Here is a 17,096-nt window from a genome sequence, read left to right as displayed (position 1 = left end):
TAGATATAATTCTCATTTGGAATCTATTATAGACACTTTATTAGTGCAGATAATAAGAATTAAGGCTTATTGCTCTTCACCACTCTCTCTGCACTGGCTTCGGAAGTGAGAGTTAGGGGGCATCTGCCTGGGCCCCTCAGCAGCCAGATCACCCCGACCCAGTTCTGTACTTCGGTCCACCTCCTTTCACTCCCAGCCAAGCGCCAGGGTCAGCCTAGCATCGCTCCAGGCTGGTGGGCCTGAGGTCATTGAGAGTGACACACACCGCCCTCAGCCCAGAATAGGGAATGTCACTTTGTCTTCCCATGTTTGCCCAGCTAATTCGTAGTCACCCCTCAAGAGTGGTGCAGGAATCGCTTTGTCTGGGAAGGTTTTCCTTTGTCCGTCTAGCATTGACGCCGCTCTCACGTGTTCGGTACAATCCTGCACTTACTCACTTGTCCGGGAGGTGGCGTCCTGCTGCCGCCGCCTGCACCCGCCACCCTCTTCCCGCCTCCCGAGTCTGCCAGCCCGCAGCTGCCCTGGGAGAGCGGGCTCACAACTCTTCTCCCTGTATTTTCAGGTCTGGCACAATCCTTGACAGCAGTAGCTTGAATAAATTTTTGCTGAATTCATGAATTTTAACTTGTCTTTCTTTTGTAGTTTAAGGATTGTCAAAATTAAACAACTTATTTCTTCTGAAATCACACTGCCAATTATTTCCTAATGGTGAGCTTTTTCAAAGAGGGGACTACTGAGCTGTACTCCAGGAGCTCTCCAAGGAGAATCTGATTCGATAAGTCTTAACCTGACTATACATCGAAATTACCTACGGAGCTTTGAAAAAAATACCAGAAAAAATGCCTGGGCTCCATTGCTGATCAGTTAAACCATAACCGTAATCTCTGGGCGTGGGGCCTGGTGTTGGGTCTGCGTATGCATTTTTTTTTTTTTTTTTTAAGTCCTAAGGTGACGATAAAAGGCAGCCAGAGTTAAGAACAACTAGCGCAGGTGGTCACAGGCTCCTCTCGCGTTCCTTCTGCGGTTCTTTACCATCTGTCAGTAGGCACGGCTCCGTCCCAAGCCTCCACTGGATTGTTCTGAAGGTTTGAGGTAGGATGCCCCCGACACTACAAAAAAGTTTGAGAGTGCTCAAAAAAATTATTTCCATATAAAGCACTTCCATTGGTGAAGCAAGAAGAGAATTTGAGCACAGGAGAGGAGTTTTTGTTGTTTTTTTTAAGTCGTAACAACTGAAAAGCACCACCAACAATATGAGGAAAGACTGCCCGTATGCACTGGGAATGCAAATATATTTTTTTACTGTAGTAAAATTTACATAACAAAATTTACCATTTTAACTGTTTTTAAGTGTACAGTGGCATTAAGAACATTCACATTGTACAACCATCACCACTCTCCATCCCCAGAACTTTTTCACCATCACAGACGGAAACTCTCATCACCATTAAACAACCACCCCACCCGACTCCTGTCCCTAGTACCACCTTTCTACTGTTTTCCCTATGAATTGGACTGTGCCAGGTATTTCACATAAATGGAATTATACCGTATTTGTCCATCATGTCGGGCTTATTTTACTTAGTATAGTCAAGGTTCATCCACGTGCCAGAGTTCATTCCTTTCTAAAGGTGAATACTTTTTTACTGTGCATGTAGACCGCATTTTGTTTATCCATTCACCCATTGGTGCGCATCCGGTTGCTTCCGCCTGTTGTCTGTCCTGAATACTGCTGTGAACGGGGTGCACAGTCAGTCACTGCTTTCGGTTATTTTGGGTGTGTACCTGGAGGTGGGATTGCTGGATCATATGGAAATCGCATGTTTAAATTTTTTTTTTTTGAGGAACCACCATATTTTTTCCACAGTGGCTGCATCATTTTATATTCCCATCAGCAATGCACAAGAGTTCCAGTTTCTCCATATCCTTGCCAGCTCTTGTTATTTAAAAAAAAATGTTTTACTTTTATATACTTGGGTTTGAAGAGTAGGACCACAGATCTCTTCTCCACTTGTTCTCTTTTGTTTTCTGGGTGGGTATAGAGTGGCTTAGTGACACATTTAGTAGTAGGCATGGAGAATGTAGAGCTGAACATCTCAAAGGCGACATAAAGCTGAAGACAGTGCTTCTCACAGGCATCGCCAAACCTGTTGATTCTGCCGTTCTCAAGATACATACACGGTTCACCTCCCAGCAGAGTCTTTTTGGCTGTCAATCTAATAGAACCACTTTCCCCTCTAAATTTCAACATTAGGCATGTTTTAATGCCCTGTCACCAACTTTCCAGAAAATCATTCACAGATATTTTTAGTATTCAGTTAATTAAGCCTCTTTTATTCTTAGGATCAAGTTTTCATCTGTGTTCATGATTGTTTCCTTAGAAGGTTCAGTTTTCTAAGATGGTTTATTGTTTTTGGAGTAGAAATTTAAGTGAATTGCTTATAGATTAAGTAAAGAATATGTCTTAGAAATGAAGAATGTTTTATTTTTATTTCCCTAAAGAACAATGGGTGCTAAATAGCTTTTGAGGATTTTTAAAAACTAGACAATAAATTTTTTGGAATGGTTTACCCTGAAGCAATCGTAAGGTTTCAGCCAGTGTCCTGGAACAGATTAACAGTCCTATTTAACAGCCGGGCATGCTTTTCCGTTTCTTTCTACCCTAGTAGAAAATCTTTTTAGAGTATAATTGGAAGTAAATGGGGAAAGCTGTAGTTTTGTCTGCACCTTAGAAAGCAGTAGATTAGGAAGAAATCTGTATTGTGGCTGATACAAAGCGCATCATGACGTGCGAGCATTGTCTTAGAACCATGAAATCTATATAAACACTTGCATGAGACAGTGGCAATTTAGAGATGATATTAAATAATTAAAGGACGCATTCCTTTTACACAGACCTTACTTTTGTTTTCTATATCCAATTTAAATCTAGTGAAAATGGTTCCTGAAACACTGTTATTAAATAATTGTTTTTCAATTGAATAGTTCACAGATGCGAAGGCTAGAAGGTACATGGAGAAGGTACAAAAAGATTATGGGAAAAAAACACTTAAGTAGAAGTTTTCCATTTTTTATTGAGATATATATAATTGATATATAACATTATTTTAGTTTCAGATGTACAGAGTAACACTTTGATAGTTATATAAATTGCAAAATGATCACCACAATAAGTCTAGTTAATAAACATCACCACACAGTAAAGACTTTTTTCTTCTTGTGATGAGAACTTTTAAGAGCTACTCTCAGCAGTTCTCAAAAATACACCACAGTATTTAACTACAGTCACCATGCTGTACATTACCTCCCTGGGACGTACTTATTTGGTAAATGGAAGTTTGTACCTTTTGACCATCTTTACCCATTTTGCCCACCCTCCACCCTCTGCTTCTGACAACTACCAATCTATGAGTTAGATTGGTTTGTTTTTTGTTTTTCTTCAGATTCTACATGTAAGAGAATATGGTATTTGTCTTTCTCTGGCTGCCTTATTTCACTTTACATAATACCTTCAAGGTCCACCCACGTTGTTACAAAAGGCAAGGTTTCCTTCTTTTTTTATGGCTGAATAATATAACTGTGCACGTGGGTGTTTCTGCGTGTCACATTTTCTTTATCCATTCACAGTCAGTGGGCACCAAGGGTGCTTCCCTATGTTGGCTATTTAAATAAAGCTGCAATGAACATGGGGGTCCATATGTCTTTTCAGTTTAATGTTTTCATTTCCTTTGGATAAACACCCAAAAGAGAATTGCTGGATCATATGGTAGTTCTGTTTTTAATTTTGGGGGGAACCTCCATACCGTTTCCATAGTGGTTATGCCAATTTATAATCCCGCCAACAGTGCACAAGCACCTTCATCAACACTTGTTTGTTGATTTATTGATAGCCATTCTGGCAGGTATGAGGTGAGATCTCACTGTGGTTTTAATTTGTATTTCTCTGATGATGAGTGACGTTGAGTATCTTTTCAAATGTTTATTGGTATGTCCCCTTTGGAGAAATGTGTATTCAGTTCCTCTGCCCATTTTTAAATCATATTTGCTTTTTTGATGTTAAGTTGTATGAGTTCTTTATACATTTTGGATATTAACCTCTTACTGGGTGTATTATTGGTGAATACCTTCTTCCATTTGGTATGTTGTCTTTTTGTTTTGTTGATGATTTCCTTGCTGTGCAGAAACTTTTGAGTTTGATGTAGCCCCATCTTTTATTTTTTCCTTTGTTTCCCTCACCTGAAGCGATAGACCCCAAAAAATATTGCTAAGAGCAAAGTCAAAGCATTTATTGACTGTTTTCTTCCAGGAGGTTTATGGTTTCAGGTCTTACATTTAAGTCTTTAATCCATTTTGAGTTTATTCTTGTATATGGTATAAGAAGGTGGTCTACATTCATTTTTTGGCATATATCTATCTGTTCAGTTTATTCAATATTTATTGAGCCATTTATTGAAAGAATCTCCTTACTCCATTGTATATTCTTGCCTCCTTTGTCATAGATTAATTGACCCTATAAACATGGGTTTATTTCTGGGCTCTCTGCTCTGGTCCATTGATTTATGTGTCTGTTTTTGTGTCATTATCATGCTGTTTTGATTACTACAGCCTTGTTTGATATCAGGTAGCATGATACGTGCAACTTTGTTCTTCTTTCTCAAGATTGCTGTGGCTATTTGGAATCTTTAGTGGTTCCATACAGATTTTAGGATTATTTGTTCTAGTTCTGTGAAAATGCCATTTGTATTTTGATAGAGATTGCATTGACTCTATAGATTGCTTTGGGTGGTAAGGGCATTTTAATGATATTAATTCTTCCAATCCATGAACATGGTGTGTGTGTGTGTGTGTGTATGTGTATGAACATGGTGTATATATATATATATATATGCACATCCATTTATTTGTATCCTCTTTAATTTCTTCAATGTCGTACAATTTTCCAAGTACAGATTTTTTTACCTTCTTGGTTAAATTTATTCCTAGGTATTTTACTTGTTATGCAATTGTAAATGGGATTGTTTTCATAATTTCTTTTTCTGATTGTTCATTATTGGTGTATAAAATGCAACTGACTTCTGAATTCATTTATCAGTTGTAATAGTTTTGAATGGAATCTTTAGGGTTCTCTATACACACTATCATGCCATTTGCAAATAGTGACAGTTTTACTTCCTTTCCAATTTGGATGTCTTTTATTTCTTCTTCTTGTCTGATTGCTGTAGCTAGGACTTTCAATACAATATTGAATAAAAATGGTAAAAGAGACATCCTTGTATTGTCTCTGATCTTAAGGAAAATCCTTTTAGTTTTTTCTCATTGAGTGTGCTGTTACCTGCGCGTTTGTCATATATGGCCTTTATTATGTTGAGCTAGGTTCCCTCTATACCCACTTTGCTGAGAGTTTTTAGGTAAATGGGTGCCGGATTTTGTCAAATGCTTTTTCTGCATCTATTAATATGATCATGTAATTTTTATCGTTCATTTTGTTGATGTAGTATATCACATTTATTAATTTGTGGATATTGAACCAACCTTGCATCCCAGTAATAAATCCCACTTGATTTTGATTTTTTTACAGAATTTTCAGTTTTATTATAAAAATGCACACATAGCAAAGGTTTTCATAAGTCATTTCTTAGCTCTAATTGCATTTAGTGCTTGCATTTGAGCAGCTTTCTTTTCCTTTACCATCTCAACAAGATTCTTATATTGCTTCCCCTTGCTCTGTCAAGCACTGCTTCTGCTATTTTCCCCATCTTTCAGGTGTATTTAGTGCGCACATTTACAAAGGCTGTTTCAAAAGCTTCTGCTGTGTTGTCCAGGGGGTGAAGTCTGTGCATGGATCTTTGACTGTTCTGAAGGCGTTGCCTTGTCCACTTGAGTCACCACTCCATGGTCTCTTTAAGATTAATCAAATGCCTTTTTATGTCATCTTTTTGATGAGGGTCAAGTTTTTGAAGATTCTTTGCTCTTCCAATTAACATCTTTGGTGTTTTTCTTGACTCCAGAAGAATGTATTTTCTAGCAATAACTTCCCATCTTGAATTTGTTCTGGTGGGGAGAGGTTCACAGGTCTAATAAGTAAGTTCAGGTCACCTTCGGACCCGTTTTTACTGCCATGTCCACCTCTGCCAGCTGATTTCTTTGCGTTCTTATATGCTTGTCATACATGAGCCTCAGCTTCTGCTTCCTCTTTTCTAATTTGCTCTTTTATTTCTTCTCTTTCCCCCACTTCTTTTGTGGATTGTGTGTTTCATTTAAGCACTGTTAACTTGCTAGTTCAAGGTGGTCACAAAATTTCCCAATTCTTCCATCATTTTAACACACTCTGCCTCATTATCAGAAAAGTAATTTATTGACTTCAGAGAGTGAGATGAAAGAGGGGAAGGGACAGAGGGAGCGATAAGGGTGGGGAGAGGGAGAGAAAGAAGCATCGATCTGTTACTCCACTTATTTATGCATTGGTTGATTCCTGTATGTGCTCCAACCAGGGATTCAACCCCCAACCTCGGCTCAGTGGGACCGGACGGCACTCTAACTGCGCTACTGGCCGAGGGATTGCCGTTCCTTTTTAGTGGCTTTTTCTGGATATGTTTTTCCTTCTTTGCCAGTAGTACTTATTGTCTAACTTTCTCCTCTTCTTTCTCTTTAGCTAAATGAGCACCATCTCATTCAGCTTGCCTTTTTCTTTAGCTCCTTTCTCCTTCTGTTTTGCTCCCCTTTTGCTTTTTTTTTTCTGCTTCTTTCTTGGCTTTTTCTTTTTCCTTAAATTTTTTTATTCTTGGATAACAGCTCTATGCATTGTCAACTGATGTTCTTACCCTATTCATTTCCTCTTTTTCTTATTTGCACTCTTGTTGCTCTGGTCTGCATTTCAGTCTGTCTCCTCTCATTGTGACAGTCTGCTTTTGTTTTTCTCTTCATCTAAATGAGAAAATTCTCTCTGAGAATCAAAATTATACCAGAGAAAATAAAATGCATCCACATCTTCAGATGAATTCATACCACCAAGTTTAGGGACACATTTATTTTATTTGGCCATCTGGAATTTCTTTCAAACATAGGAAAACACTTCGAGGAAATTATCCTTTGCTTCACTTTTAGAAGGAACTAAGTTATCAAAAATAGGATCTACACTGTTAAATGCTCATCTTTTCACTGGATCAGATAACATTTCATAAGCGTTAGTGATGCAAGTGAAATATCATTATCTCCTTTTGTTGATTCACCAGCTGCTTTCCGTTTGTCTGGGTGATGTTTTAAAACCATTGCTTTGTGAGCTGCTTTGATCTGTCTGTAGCTTTGTGTCTTACATGGCCCAGCCTACGTACTGCATAATGATCTTGGTTTTTTCAGTCGTTCGGATCAAGTGTTTTCCAGCACAGAAAATTCTTCTAACTGCAGTTCTTCATCTTCTCATCCTTCTCATAACGCTTTTTTTTTTTATCCTCCAGTTCCTGAAAAGAGGCAGAAGTGTTTCTGTTTCTCTTAACAAAAGCTTCAAACCATGTTCCTACAGGTTCGAATTGGCAGAGTGTTGAGACTGTGATTGGAAATGGCGAGAGAGGCTTCAGTGTGTTGCACAGAATAAATCGAGGGTCAGAGGTGGCGGCAGCGGCGGGCGCCCGCCGTCCTCCGCAGGAGCAGCATGGTAGCCCTGGGGCCAGCCCTGCATCCAGCCCCCGTCCTCGGTGCGGGGCACTCAGCGTCCCCTCTAGTTCTGCCTCCAGTCTCCGCCTCGCACTTTGGCTCACGAGGCCCTCCCTGATCTTTTCAATGCATTGCTGAATTTGGTTTGCTAATATTTTGTTGAGGATTTTCATATCCATGTTTTTCAGGGATATCGGCCTACAACTTTTTTTTGTAATGTCTTTGGTTTTGGATTCAGGGTAATGCTGGCTTTGTAAAATGAGCTTGGAAGTCTTCCCTCTACTTGAATTTTTTGGAATAGTTTGAGAAGGATAAGTATTAAGCCAACATTTGTTATTCCTTGTCTTTTTGAAATAGCCATTCTAACAGATGTGAGGTGATACCTGATTGTGGCTTTTGATTTGCATTTTCCTGATGAGTAGTGATGTTGAACTCCTTTTCATTTACCTGCTGGCCATTTATATGGGAAAGCAAAGGACTCGGAAGAGCCAAAACAATCTTGAAAAATAACAAAGTTAAAGGACTTACCCTTCCTATTTGAAAGGGAACTGTAAAGCTACAGTAATAAAGACAATGTGGTACTGGTGTAAAGATAAACAAGCGAATTAACGGCATAGAATTGACAGTCCAGAAATAAACTATTACATTTGCTGTCAGTTGATTTTTGCCAACAGGTCCAAGACCATTCAATAGTCTTTTCAAAAAATGGTGCTCAGAATTATAAATGTACTAAAAGCCACTTAATCGTATCCTTTAAAAAGGCAAATTTGAGTATAGGAATTATATCTCAGTAAGTGGCGGCGCGGCAGGGAAGACACACACACTCCACACGACCCTCCATTTGACGGCAGGGTGCTTTGCTGGGAAGAGAGATGAAAGGAGAATTGGCCTCAGAAAGAATTAGGGAGAAGAGCGGAGGAGGTGCCACACACACATATTTCTTTCTCTAACAAGTTGCCTGAGACTATTGTGTGTATGTGTGTTTTTAATTTGATAATTGAATTTTTCCTCTTATTGTTTACAGTGGGCAGGGAGAAACTTTTGAAATTGCCTGACACCTGCTGGCCATAGAAGTGTGTCAAGTGCCGAGTGCTCCCTTATGACGAGCCAGAGCCAGAGTGACCGTCCAAGGGAAAAATGCAAAAGGCTGTATCTTTCTTGTGACTGGACTATATATAAAGGTTTTATTGCCATAAACTCTCCTCTGTGAACTGCAAGTAGTTTTGATTGGTAACAGCCTTGCTGAAATCAGATTTATGTGGAGTTCCAGAGAATGCGCAGGGGCAAGTATTTGGAGGCGAGACTGACTGATAAACGACAGAAGAAACCGATGAGCACTATTGATGCTTTTCACGTTGGCTGAGGAGGGAAGGGGAGGTTTGCCGCGCTTCTTCCTTTCCAGTTTGTCTTCTCTCTCTCACGCCCTCTCCCTCCCTGCCCCCCTCCCTCTCTCACTCCCCCTTTCTTTTCCTTCTTCTTTTCCTTTATTTATTTTTTCCTTATTGTACTGGTTAGGACCTGCAGTACATTGTTGAATAAAATTCAAGAGCAGACTTCCTTGCCACAGCCCAACCTTCAGGAGTTAAACATCGTCTGTTATCACTAAGTATAATGTTGGCAACGGGTTTTTTGTAGAGTCCCTTGATCAGGCTGAGGGAAGTTCACTTCTATTCCTAGTTTGCTGAGAGGCTTTTTAAAATTATGACTAGATACTGGATTTTGTCAAGTGTATTTTCTCCATCCACTGGGATAATCAGATTTTTTAAAGTCTCTTAATTTGGTGAATCACACTGATTGATTGATGTTGAAATGTTAAACCAACATTGCAGTCTTGGGGGAAACCTCAGCTGGTCATAATGGTCACTTTTTTGTTGGAGTAAGAATTCTTCTGTCCGTATTCATGAGAGTTGTTTTAAGTTTCTGTCTCGATTTGTGTCAGAGCAGTGCTGGCCTCATAGAATGTGAAAAATGTTCCTTCCTTTTCTATTTTATGGAAAGTTTTATTTCTTCCTTAAACATTTAGTAGAAATCACTGGTGAAGCTGTTTGGGCCTGGAGGGTTTTTGATTTTTTGTGTGATTTTTGGTGAATTTTTAACTATAAATTTATTTAATTGCTAAAGGGCTATTTAGATTCTTTCCTTGTGAAAGAGCTTTGATAGCTTGTGTCTTTCAAGGAATTTGACTATTTTTGTATCAGTTGTGAAATTTATTGCCACAAAGTTACACATAATACTCCTCTGTTATCATGTGTATGTTTGTAGAACGTGTACTGCTCCTAACTATGCTCTCATTGTTGGTATTGGCCATTTGTATCTTCTCTCTTTTTTTGCTCAGTATGGGTGGATAGTCATCAATTTTATTAACTTTTTCCCCTAAGGGCATGTTTTTAAATTTTAACTTAAAAAATTAAAGAGGGGAGGGGATGGAAAGAAAGAGGGAGAGAAAGAAGTATGGACTTGTTGTCCCACTTATTTATGCCTTCAGTGGTTGACTCCTGTGTGTGCCCTGACCATGGATTGAACCCACAACCTTGGTGTATCAGGATGATGCGCTAACCAACTGAGCTATCAGGCCAGAGCCTCTAAAGTGTGGTTTTAGTTTAACTGATCTTCTGTGTTGTTTTCTGTTTCTATTTTAGGGATTTTTGGTTTTTTTAATTCATTTTTTTTTTCATTTCAGGTTTCATTTACTCCTTCTAGTGTATATAGGTAGGAACTTGACATAGAGCTGAGATCTTTTTTGTCTAATAAAAGTGTTTAGTACTTTTAAAAAATTCATTTTTCCATCTAAGTACTGCTTTAGATGCATCCCACAAACTTTGATGTCTTGTTTTTGTTCCCTTTTGAAAACTCCTCCTTTGATCCATATCTTTAGAATTATGTTGTTCAGTTTCTAAATATTGGAATTCCAGGTATCTTTATATTATCGATTTCTTCTTCATTCCATGTGGTCAGAGAAATATTTTGTACTATTTGTATTCTTTTAAATTTATCGAGACTTGATTCACAGCCCAGCCTGCGGCTTATCTCGGTAAGGCCCCGGGTGCACTTGAAAAGAGTGTGTGCGCTGCTGCTGTTGGGCGGGGCGTTCTATACAAGTTGGTTGCTCATGTTGTCTTGTATATCCTCATGGATTTTTCAGATATTCAGTTCTTTAAATATTTTTTCCTATCCCTCCTCTCCCACCTTTTGTCCCTTTCCTTTTGTTTCTGTACTGTGTGCGCGCGCACTGGTGTTTCCTTTTAGTAGTTCCTATTTTTGTCTTCCAGTTTACTAATCTTTTTTTCTGTAATGTTTTATCGTGTGTAATGCCAGCCAGTATATTTTTCATCTCAGTGTATTTTTCATCACAATGAGACCACCCTAGGACTTTTTAATATCCTCCGTATCTCTACTTAGCATGTTCCCCTACCTTTTTAAATGTATGAAGTATATGTAAAATGCTTTAATGTCCTTGTTCTGTAATTCTACCATCTGTGTCATTTTCTGAGTTTATTTCTGTTGACTGGTTTTTTTTATTACAGGATTGTAGTTTCCTGCTTCTTTGTACATCTGGTAATTTTTGTATCCCAGGCATTTTGAAATTTAAATTTCTAGGTACCAGAAAGATACATACTGTAATGTATGTATAATATGTATAACATACATTATCCATATAAGGAGTGAAGCACATTTGAATCGCCTCCCTCCCCTTTCTGTGTATTTTATGTATATTTTTGTGGGGTACAACTATATTACTTGGAAGCATTGTGATCCTTTCCAAACTTGCTTGTAAAGTTTTGTTTGGCAGAATCAGCTCAGCCTTTAGTTTAGGGCTGATTTGACCCCACACTGAACCCAATAACCTTCCAACTCTTCCAGGTGCCCCAGCTATTACCCTTCCACTCTGGCTGTTGGGAAGCGAACTATTCCCAGCCCGGAGTGAGCTCCAGCAATCAACCCACCTGCTTCTTTCCAGTGGTTCTTTACTGGGCCTCAGGCAGTTTCTCCGGCATTTGCTGATCATATTCAGTGGGACTTGGGAGGGGCCCTTCCCCTGCAGCACACCGTGCTGTGAATCCTAGCTGACTAGGCCTCCTAGAATTTATTCTCCATTGTGTAGGTGCCTCGGTATTGTTGTTTCCTCACCTTGAAGGGACCGAAGAGCAGTGAGTTCCCCTCCCTGCTGCCACAGCCTGTAGATTTCGCCCTTCAGGCAGGAAACTGAGGCAACTGGAGAGCTGTGTTTCTTTTTTCAGACATCTTTGTCCTGCGTTCCTCTTTTCCATTGTCTAGAAACCACCTTTTCAAACATTAGGGGAAACCCAACCCTTGTTGCTCTATCACATCCCGAAGTGGAAATGGCTTGTTGGACTTTGAAAGTCTTACAGATGTTTCTGTTCATGAAGCAATAAGCACCTCCTGAGGCAGGCCCTGACCCCTTGGACTGGGGAATACAACCTTGCCTTACCCCGCCCCGCGCCACTTGCAGTCAGGAAATCCTGCATTCACAGTGCACAACCAGTTGTCACTTGCATTTTAGTTTTTACACAACTGACCAGGACAGAGAATACCACTCCCATGACTTTTATAAGACTCCTACTATCTCAAAAGCTGTTGCTAACATCTTTAAAGCTATTATAAATTAATTTCACTAAAAAAAAGTGAAGGGGAAATGTAATACTTGAGGCATAAATACTTGGAAGAAAAGTCAAGACATCCATCTTGGGTTGGAAGCAGTAGCTGATGAGCTGAAGCTCCCTGCCCTGCTTTCAGAGAGCTCTCTCCCAGGATGCACAGCAGTCGGATGATTCCCCAGCAGGCAACCCAGGGCACGGCCTGGTTAGCCCTGGTTCCTGCTGCTGGCCCTGACCTACTGCTGGCGCGTGGCACAGAGAGTACGGGTAGGAGTGAAGAGCATCCGAACTGCCCACCCTCCTCGTTGTGTTAGAAAATACAAAACCACTTTGCTACCTTGGTGAGCCACCCACTAAAATGTCTGCACCGTGCTAGCCTTCCAGGTGCCTCGCAGTGTCCCGGGAAGCCAGGACAGGGCCTGCAGCTCCGCACGTGGCCGTCTGCTTTGCTTTAAACTGCGGGTGGGTCTTACCAAGGAACTCTTGCTTTGAAAGCTGGAAGGATATTTCTGAGCTTAGGAAAGCAAGGAAGTACTCAATTTGAATCCTTGAGTGGTCGCGATGTCATAAATGTGTTGAAGTCTTAGGGGGGCAATGAAGGAAATCAGAGGACAGTGGTTTCCTTTCACTTTGAGAATGACTTCTGCACTTTGGGAAGAATCCTGTGTTTTTATGAGAATGGGGAAACACAATCAGGATCTTGAAGCCATGTGAGACATACCAGCCACTTCAGTGTGACTGAGACAGGAAGACTGTTAGCTAAGGAAAAAGGATGAAGCTTATTAGCACATAAAAAAAAAAAAAAAAACACACACACAAGGAATCTTCGAACACTAAAATCTGAGTTGACCTACTAGAAAAGTCACTTTTTGCATGTTAATTCAAAACCTTGGCTTTTGGTTAAGGAGGCCTGGTTCTGTGACCTGGAACTTTCACAAGCCCTTTCCCCGTCAACACTATTTGCTAGTGGTAAATAGTGGCTAATGCCACGTGCCCCTCATAATATGTATAATGGTGTTACTATATACTGTAGTATCATTTGAACTGTGCCTCGCCATTAGTGGGGATTTTTCCACTCACTGATTTTACATCAGACACTGAGTTAAGATGCCACACCTCTCCTGCAGATGAGGACACGGGGTAGTTTCAGAATCAAGAAAGGTTAAGTGACTTGCCCAGTGTCTAAGTGCAAGGACCCAGGCTAAAAAAATAAATAAAATGACTTCAAATTTCAGATTCTGTGTTCTTTCTGCTAGAAGAGGCTGCCCCTGTCCAGGACCAGTGGGAGGTGCTGACCCAGTCCTCAAGCTGATGCTTTATGATTGTTTTTTTTTTCCCCTCACTCCGCACATGCTGTACCAAGTTGTGTCTGCATATAGCTTAGTGGTAAGTTTCCCCACAAAGGCCACAGGGTCTAGAACGTGGGACAGGCCGGCCTGGCATCTGGAGAGGTTAGGAGGATGCTTGCTGGTTGTGGTCTTCTGTTTCCCCATTACTGCCTGGTATCATGTGGTACTTAACTTCGCTAACTACACTTTTGCAAAAAAGCAGCAGAAGTCAATTCAGTTCATATAGAGAAGGGCAAACATTGCTAAGAACTGTTTTTGGGGACTGGTCGTCATAGCTTACCCCTGCGAGGGTGCCCGACTTTACAGTGTCAGCTTAGTCGTTAAAAGCAGCAGCCTGGGGCTTCAGGCTTTCAGGCCACTGCAGAGGTTGTAACAACTGCTTGCTGAGATGGCTTATAGAGTGTTTAATGGCTAAGCCTTCAACACAGAGTTTGTTAAACCACAGATTAAATAGTAATAATTTTTCCTGTGACCAAACCATTGAAGGAAAGTAACACTAATTTGTTTCCTTAAAAAATGAAATACAAAAAACATTTATTAACTGGCCTGGTATCTTCTACACTGATTTCCAACCTGCCCACCTTTTCCAGATTGAACCAAATCAGAAATTTAAACTAAATAATTATATATTATTCATGTTCTAGCACACTAACTTTACGTCTATTCCTCAGTCTTCCAAACTCAACCCCAGCTGGCTTTGCTAAAGCACACGTAAAGATGTTCAAGGACGCGCAGGAGAACTGGACGGGCTCTCTCATACCTCAAGTGTAGTTATGGGAAGTCTGAATGCTTTTCAGCTACATTTAGGTCTTAGTTGTTTCCAGACGGTCGCATACAGGGTTTGATGACTTCTGTAAAACATACTAGACTTAAATATTTTACAGTGAATGCCCCCCCTGCCCCCTACCTTTCCTTTTGAGACAGCGATAGATAATATTCCTATTCAACTTTGTGCAACCTGGCACAGTAGGCATATAAATTGATTTTTTAGAAATATTTTATTTATTTTTAGAGAGGGGAAAGGGAGAATGAGAAAAACATCAATGCTCAAGAGAGACACAGATTGGTTGTCTCCCGCACACCCCCAACCAGGGGCCTGGTCTGCAACCCGAGCATGTGACCTGATGGGGAACTGAACCAGTGACCTTTTGGTTTATGGGGCAGTGCCCGACCAACTGAGCCACACCAGCCAGGACTATACAATTGTTTTTGATATGACCAAAATTATATAGAAAAAAGATAAGTACACCAATATTTTAAAGTCTTTTTTTTTTTTTTTAACTTTTCACAAAGGATTTGCTGTCAGCCTTCAAGTCATCTTGTCCAACCCAAAAGCTGTATTTAAACGCCGTGGATCCCAGCCAGGGATGCAAGAATCTGACTTTCTAAAACAGATAACAACAGTTGAAGAACTGGAGCCGAAAGCAAATAACTGCACCAAGGTATCATTTCACATGTGCTGCTTGATCTTGTTGAGTGTTAGCATTAAGAGTCTGGCTACCCAAAAGGTTTCCCTCGCCTCCCTTTAGGTTCTTGTGTGGCACACTCGGACAGAGAAGGTTAATCTGGCCAACGAGCCAAAGTACCGCCTGGACACAGTGAAGATTGAGGTATAAATGGAAGCAGCAGCAGATGCAGTTTGCCTGGCCGACGATGTGGAAGAGGGCGATTGGAGGTTAGGCTACAGAGCATTCAGGTATTATTCATTTCACTTCAGTACAACAGCCTTTATTGACACCTGGTGGACATCTGGTTAAACAGAGCTTGTCAGTTAACGTAAGCTAGTCGGATGGTATAAAATGTGTTTGTCTTCACTCGTTCTACATGTTTTCTCTGTAACTAAACTGGAAGGTCTTTGTACAGTACAGCTAATGACACTGCAGGTAGCATTCTGAGTATCTTATATACTTTTCTTTTTTTCCCCATTTGGCCTTATAATTGGTAGAACCGAACAGGTTTTAGAAACGGATGACAAGTTTTTTGTCAATTAAGTTTTGTCCCCAATTCCTGACTTTGCAACATTAAGTAATTTATGTAAGGTTGGTGGCAGTATACATTGTAGGAAATAAAACCCACAAATAAAAGGTCTGTGGATTCATCTATTTAATATAGGGATAGAACATTTGTCAATACTAGGCACCATAAAATGTAAACACAATTACTGTCATAAACCTGGATATACCTTCAAGGATTGAAAGTGGCTTTGTTTAATTACCCTGTTTGCATATAGTGCAGAGAAAGGTCTTCATGTTAGCACTACGTACATAAGAGATCCAAATTACAAGAGGCAGACAAAATTTGAATTCTTTATATATTTGCTAAACTAAGTTTTATAGTAACATCCAGGTTTATCTTCCTTTCACTAACCACATTCCCTGTTAAGCACATCATAACAACAGCACAGTGAAGTAAATGATGAAATAAAAGAATTTTGATACACTAGAAAACAGTGCTCAGTGATACATTTACATTCTATTTATATGATTAAACATTTGATCATACAGTACCTTCCTACGAGATTACTGGCTAATTTGGGGGTGGGGTTTATACTGTTAGATGTATTACTAACATGATAACTATTTCCCTTATATGCAAACATTAGAGCTATAATTTTATTGAGAGTAAAACTGATTTTGCAAGTTGAGCAGCTTCTCAAATATGGTTTATGAAGTTATGGGAAATATGAGCAAAGCTGCCCTGGACATAAAATGGTTTCTCAACCTGCTTTTCACCACATCAAATTTAATCAGTACAAACCAACACAGTCAATCAGATAATTCTTAATGTGAACAAATGGGGAAAAAGAAAAAATATATATGTACATGAATAAACAGGGGCACTGGATGCATTTTAGCAAGGAATGTCAGGTGGTAGTTCCGGATGAAACGCGCGTTGCGGTCTTCATTTCCACAGCTGTGTACTGAGAGTCTGACCCGAGGAGCTCCCAGACCATCCGGCGGTGGTGCTGGGGGGCTGGCCGAAACCCGCCGCGGGGTTCGCGCTGCCGATACTCATGCCGGCCATCTGCTGATTCATCTGTGAAACAGAGAAAGGGCTTAGTTTAAGAAGCTTACTTCACTTTATTTTTTTATTAGTATTTTTAAATTAAAAAAATTTTATTGTTCAATTACAGTTGTCCCCAAGCTTACTTCACTTTTTATTTTTGTTTCTTTGGTCACAGTTAGACATTTTTAATAGTTACCCTATTTTATTAGAAGCAGACCACACAATTATTTCCCTGCTGAAAACAAACATCTACTGTTCCTCTCCTGTTCATTTCCTTCCAACTTTTTAGCACTGTCCAAAAAGTGAGCTCAATCATATTTATTCATTTTCTATACTCTAATTTTTTGTCCCCGAAGGATTAACAACTGAAAAGTGCCAAAGCAATCCTTGCATTTGTATCTGGGTATATGGTTGAGTCCACTATTCTAAATTCCAACTATACTAGTGCTTTAACTACTAAGACTAAGGAAATTTT

General features: G+C 39.9%; 2 protein-coding genes and 1 pseudogene across 6 annotated transcripts in view; 1 reads left to right on the top strand and 2 right to left on the bottom strand.

Moving 5' to 3' along the window:
- Positions 1–15,336, top strand: part of B3GAT2 (beta-1,3-glucuronyltransferase 2) — a 70,201-nt gene extending 54,865 nt beyond the window's left edge. Inside the window, exons 3-4 of the mRNA XM_054569568.1 lie at positions 14,909–15,057; positions 15,145–15,336. Of these exons, the coding sequence (XP_054425543.1) occupies positions 14,909–15,057; positions 15,145–15,231 (236 nt within the window). The 3' untranslated portion in view covers positions 15,232–15,336. The remainder of the gene's footprint in view (positions 1–14,908; positions 15,058–15,144) is intronic.
- On the bottom strand, positions 5,629–7,829 carry LOC129067486 (dnaJ homolog subfamily C member 2-like; annotated as a pseudogene).
- A 385-nt stretch (positions 15,337–15,721) lies between the features above and the next one.
- The window catches only part of SMAP1 (small ArfGAP 1), a 155,300-nt gene continuing 153,925 nt past the window's right edge, over positions 15,722–17,096 (bottom strand). For all 5 annotated transcript variants that reach the window (XM_054569563.1, XM_054569564.1, XM_054569565.1 and 2 more), the window contains one exon: positions 15,722–16,651. In XM_054569563.1, the coding sequence (XP_054425538.1) occupies positions 16,517–16,651 (135 nt within the window). In that variant the 3' untranslated portion in view covers positions 15,722–16,516. The remainder of the gene's footprint in view (positions 16,652–17,096) is intronic.

This window comes from Pteronotus mesoamericanus, unplaced genomic scaffold (assembly GCF_021234165.1).
Source record: "Pteronotus mesoamericanus isolate MK-2021 breed Mesoamerican mustached bat unplaced genomic scaffold, CSHL_Meso_final contig_20, whole genome shotgun sequence".
NCBI lineage: Eukaryota > Metazoa > Chordata > Mammalia > Chiroptera > Mormoopidae > Pteronotus > Pteronotus mesoamericanus.
This window is presented reverse-complemented; position numbering and strand designations above follow the sequence as displayed.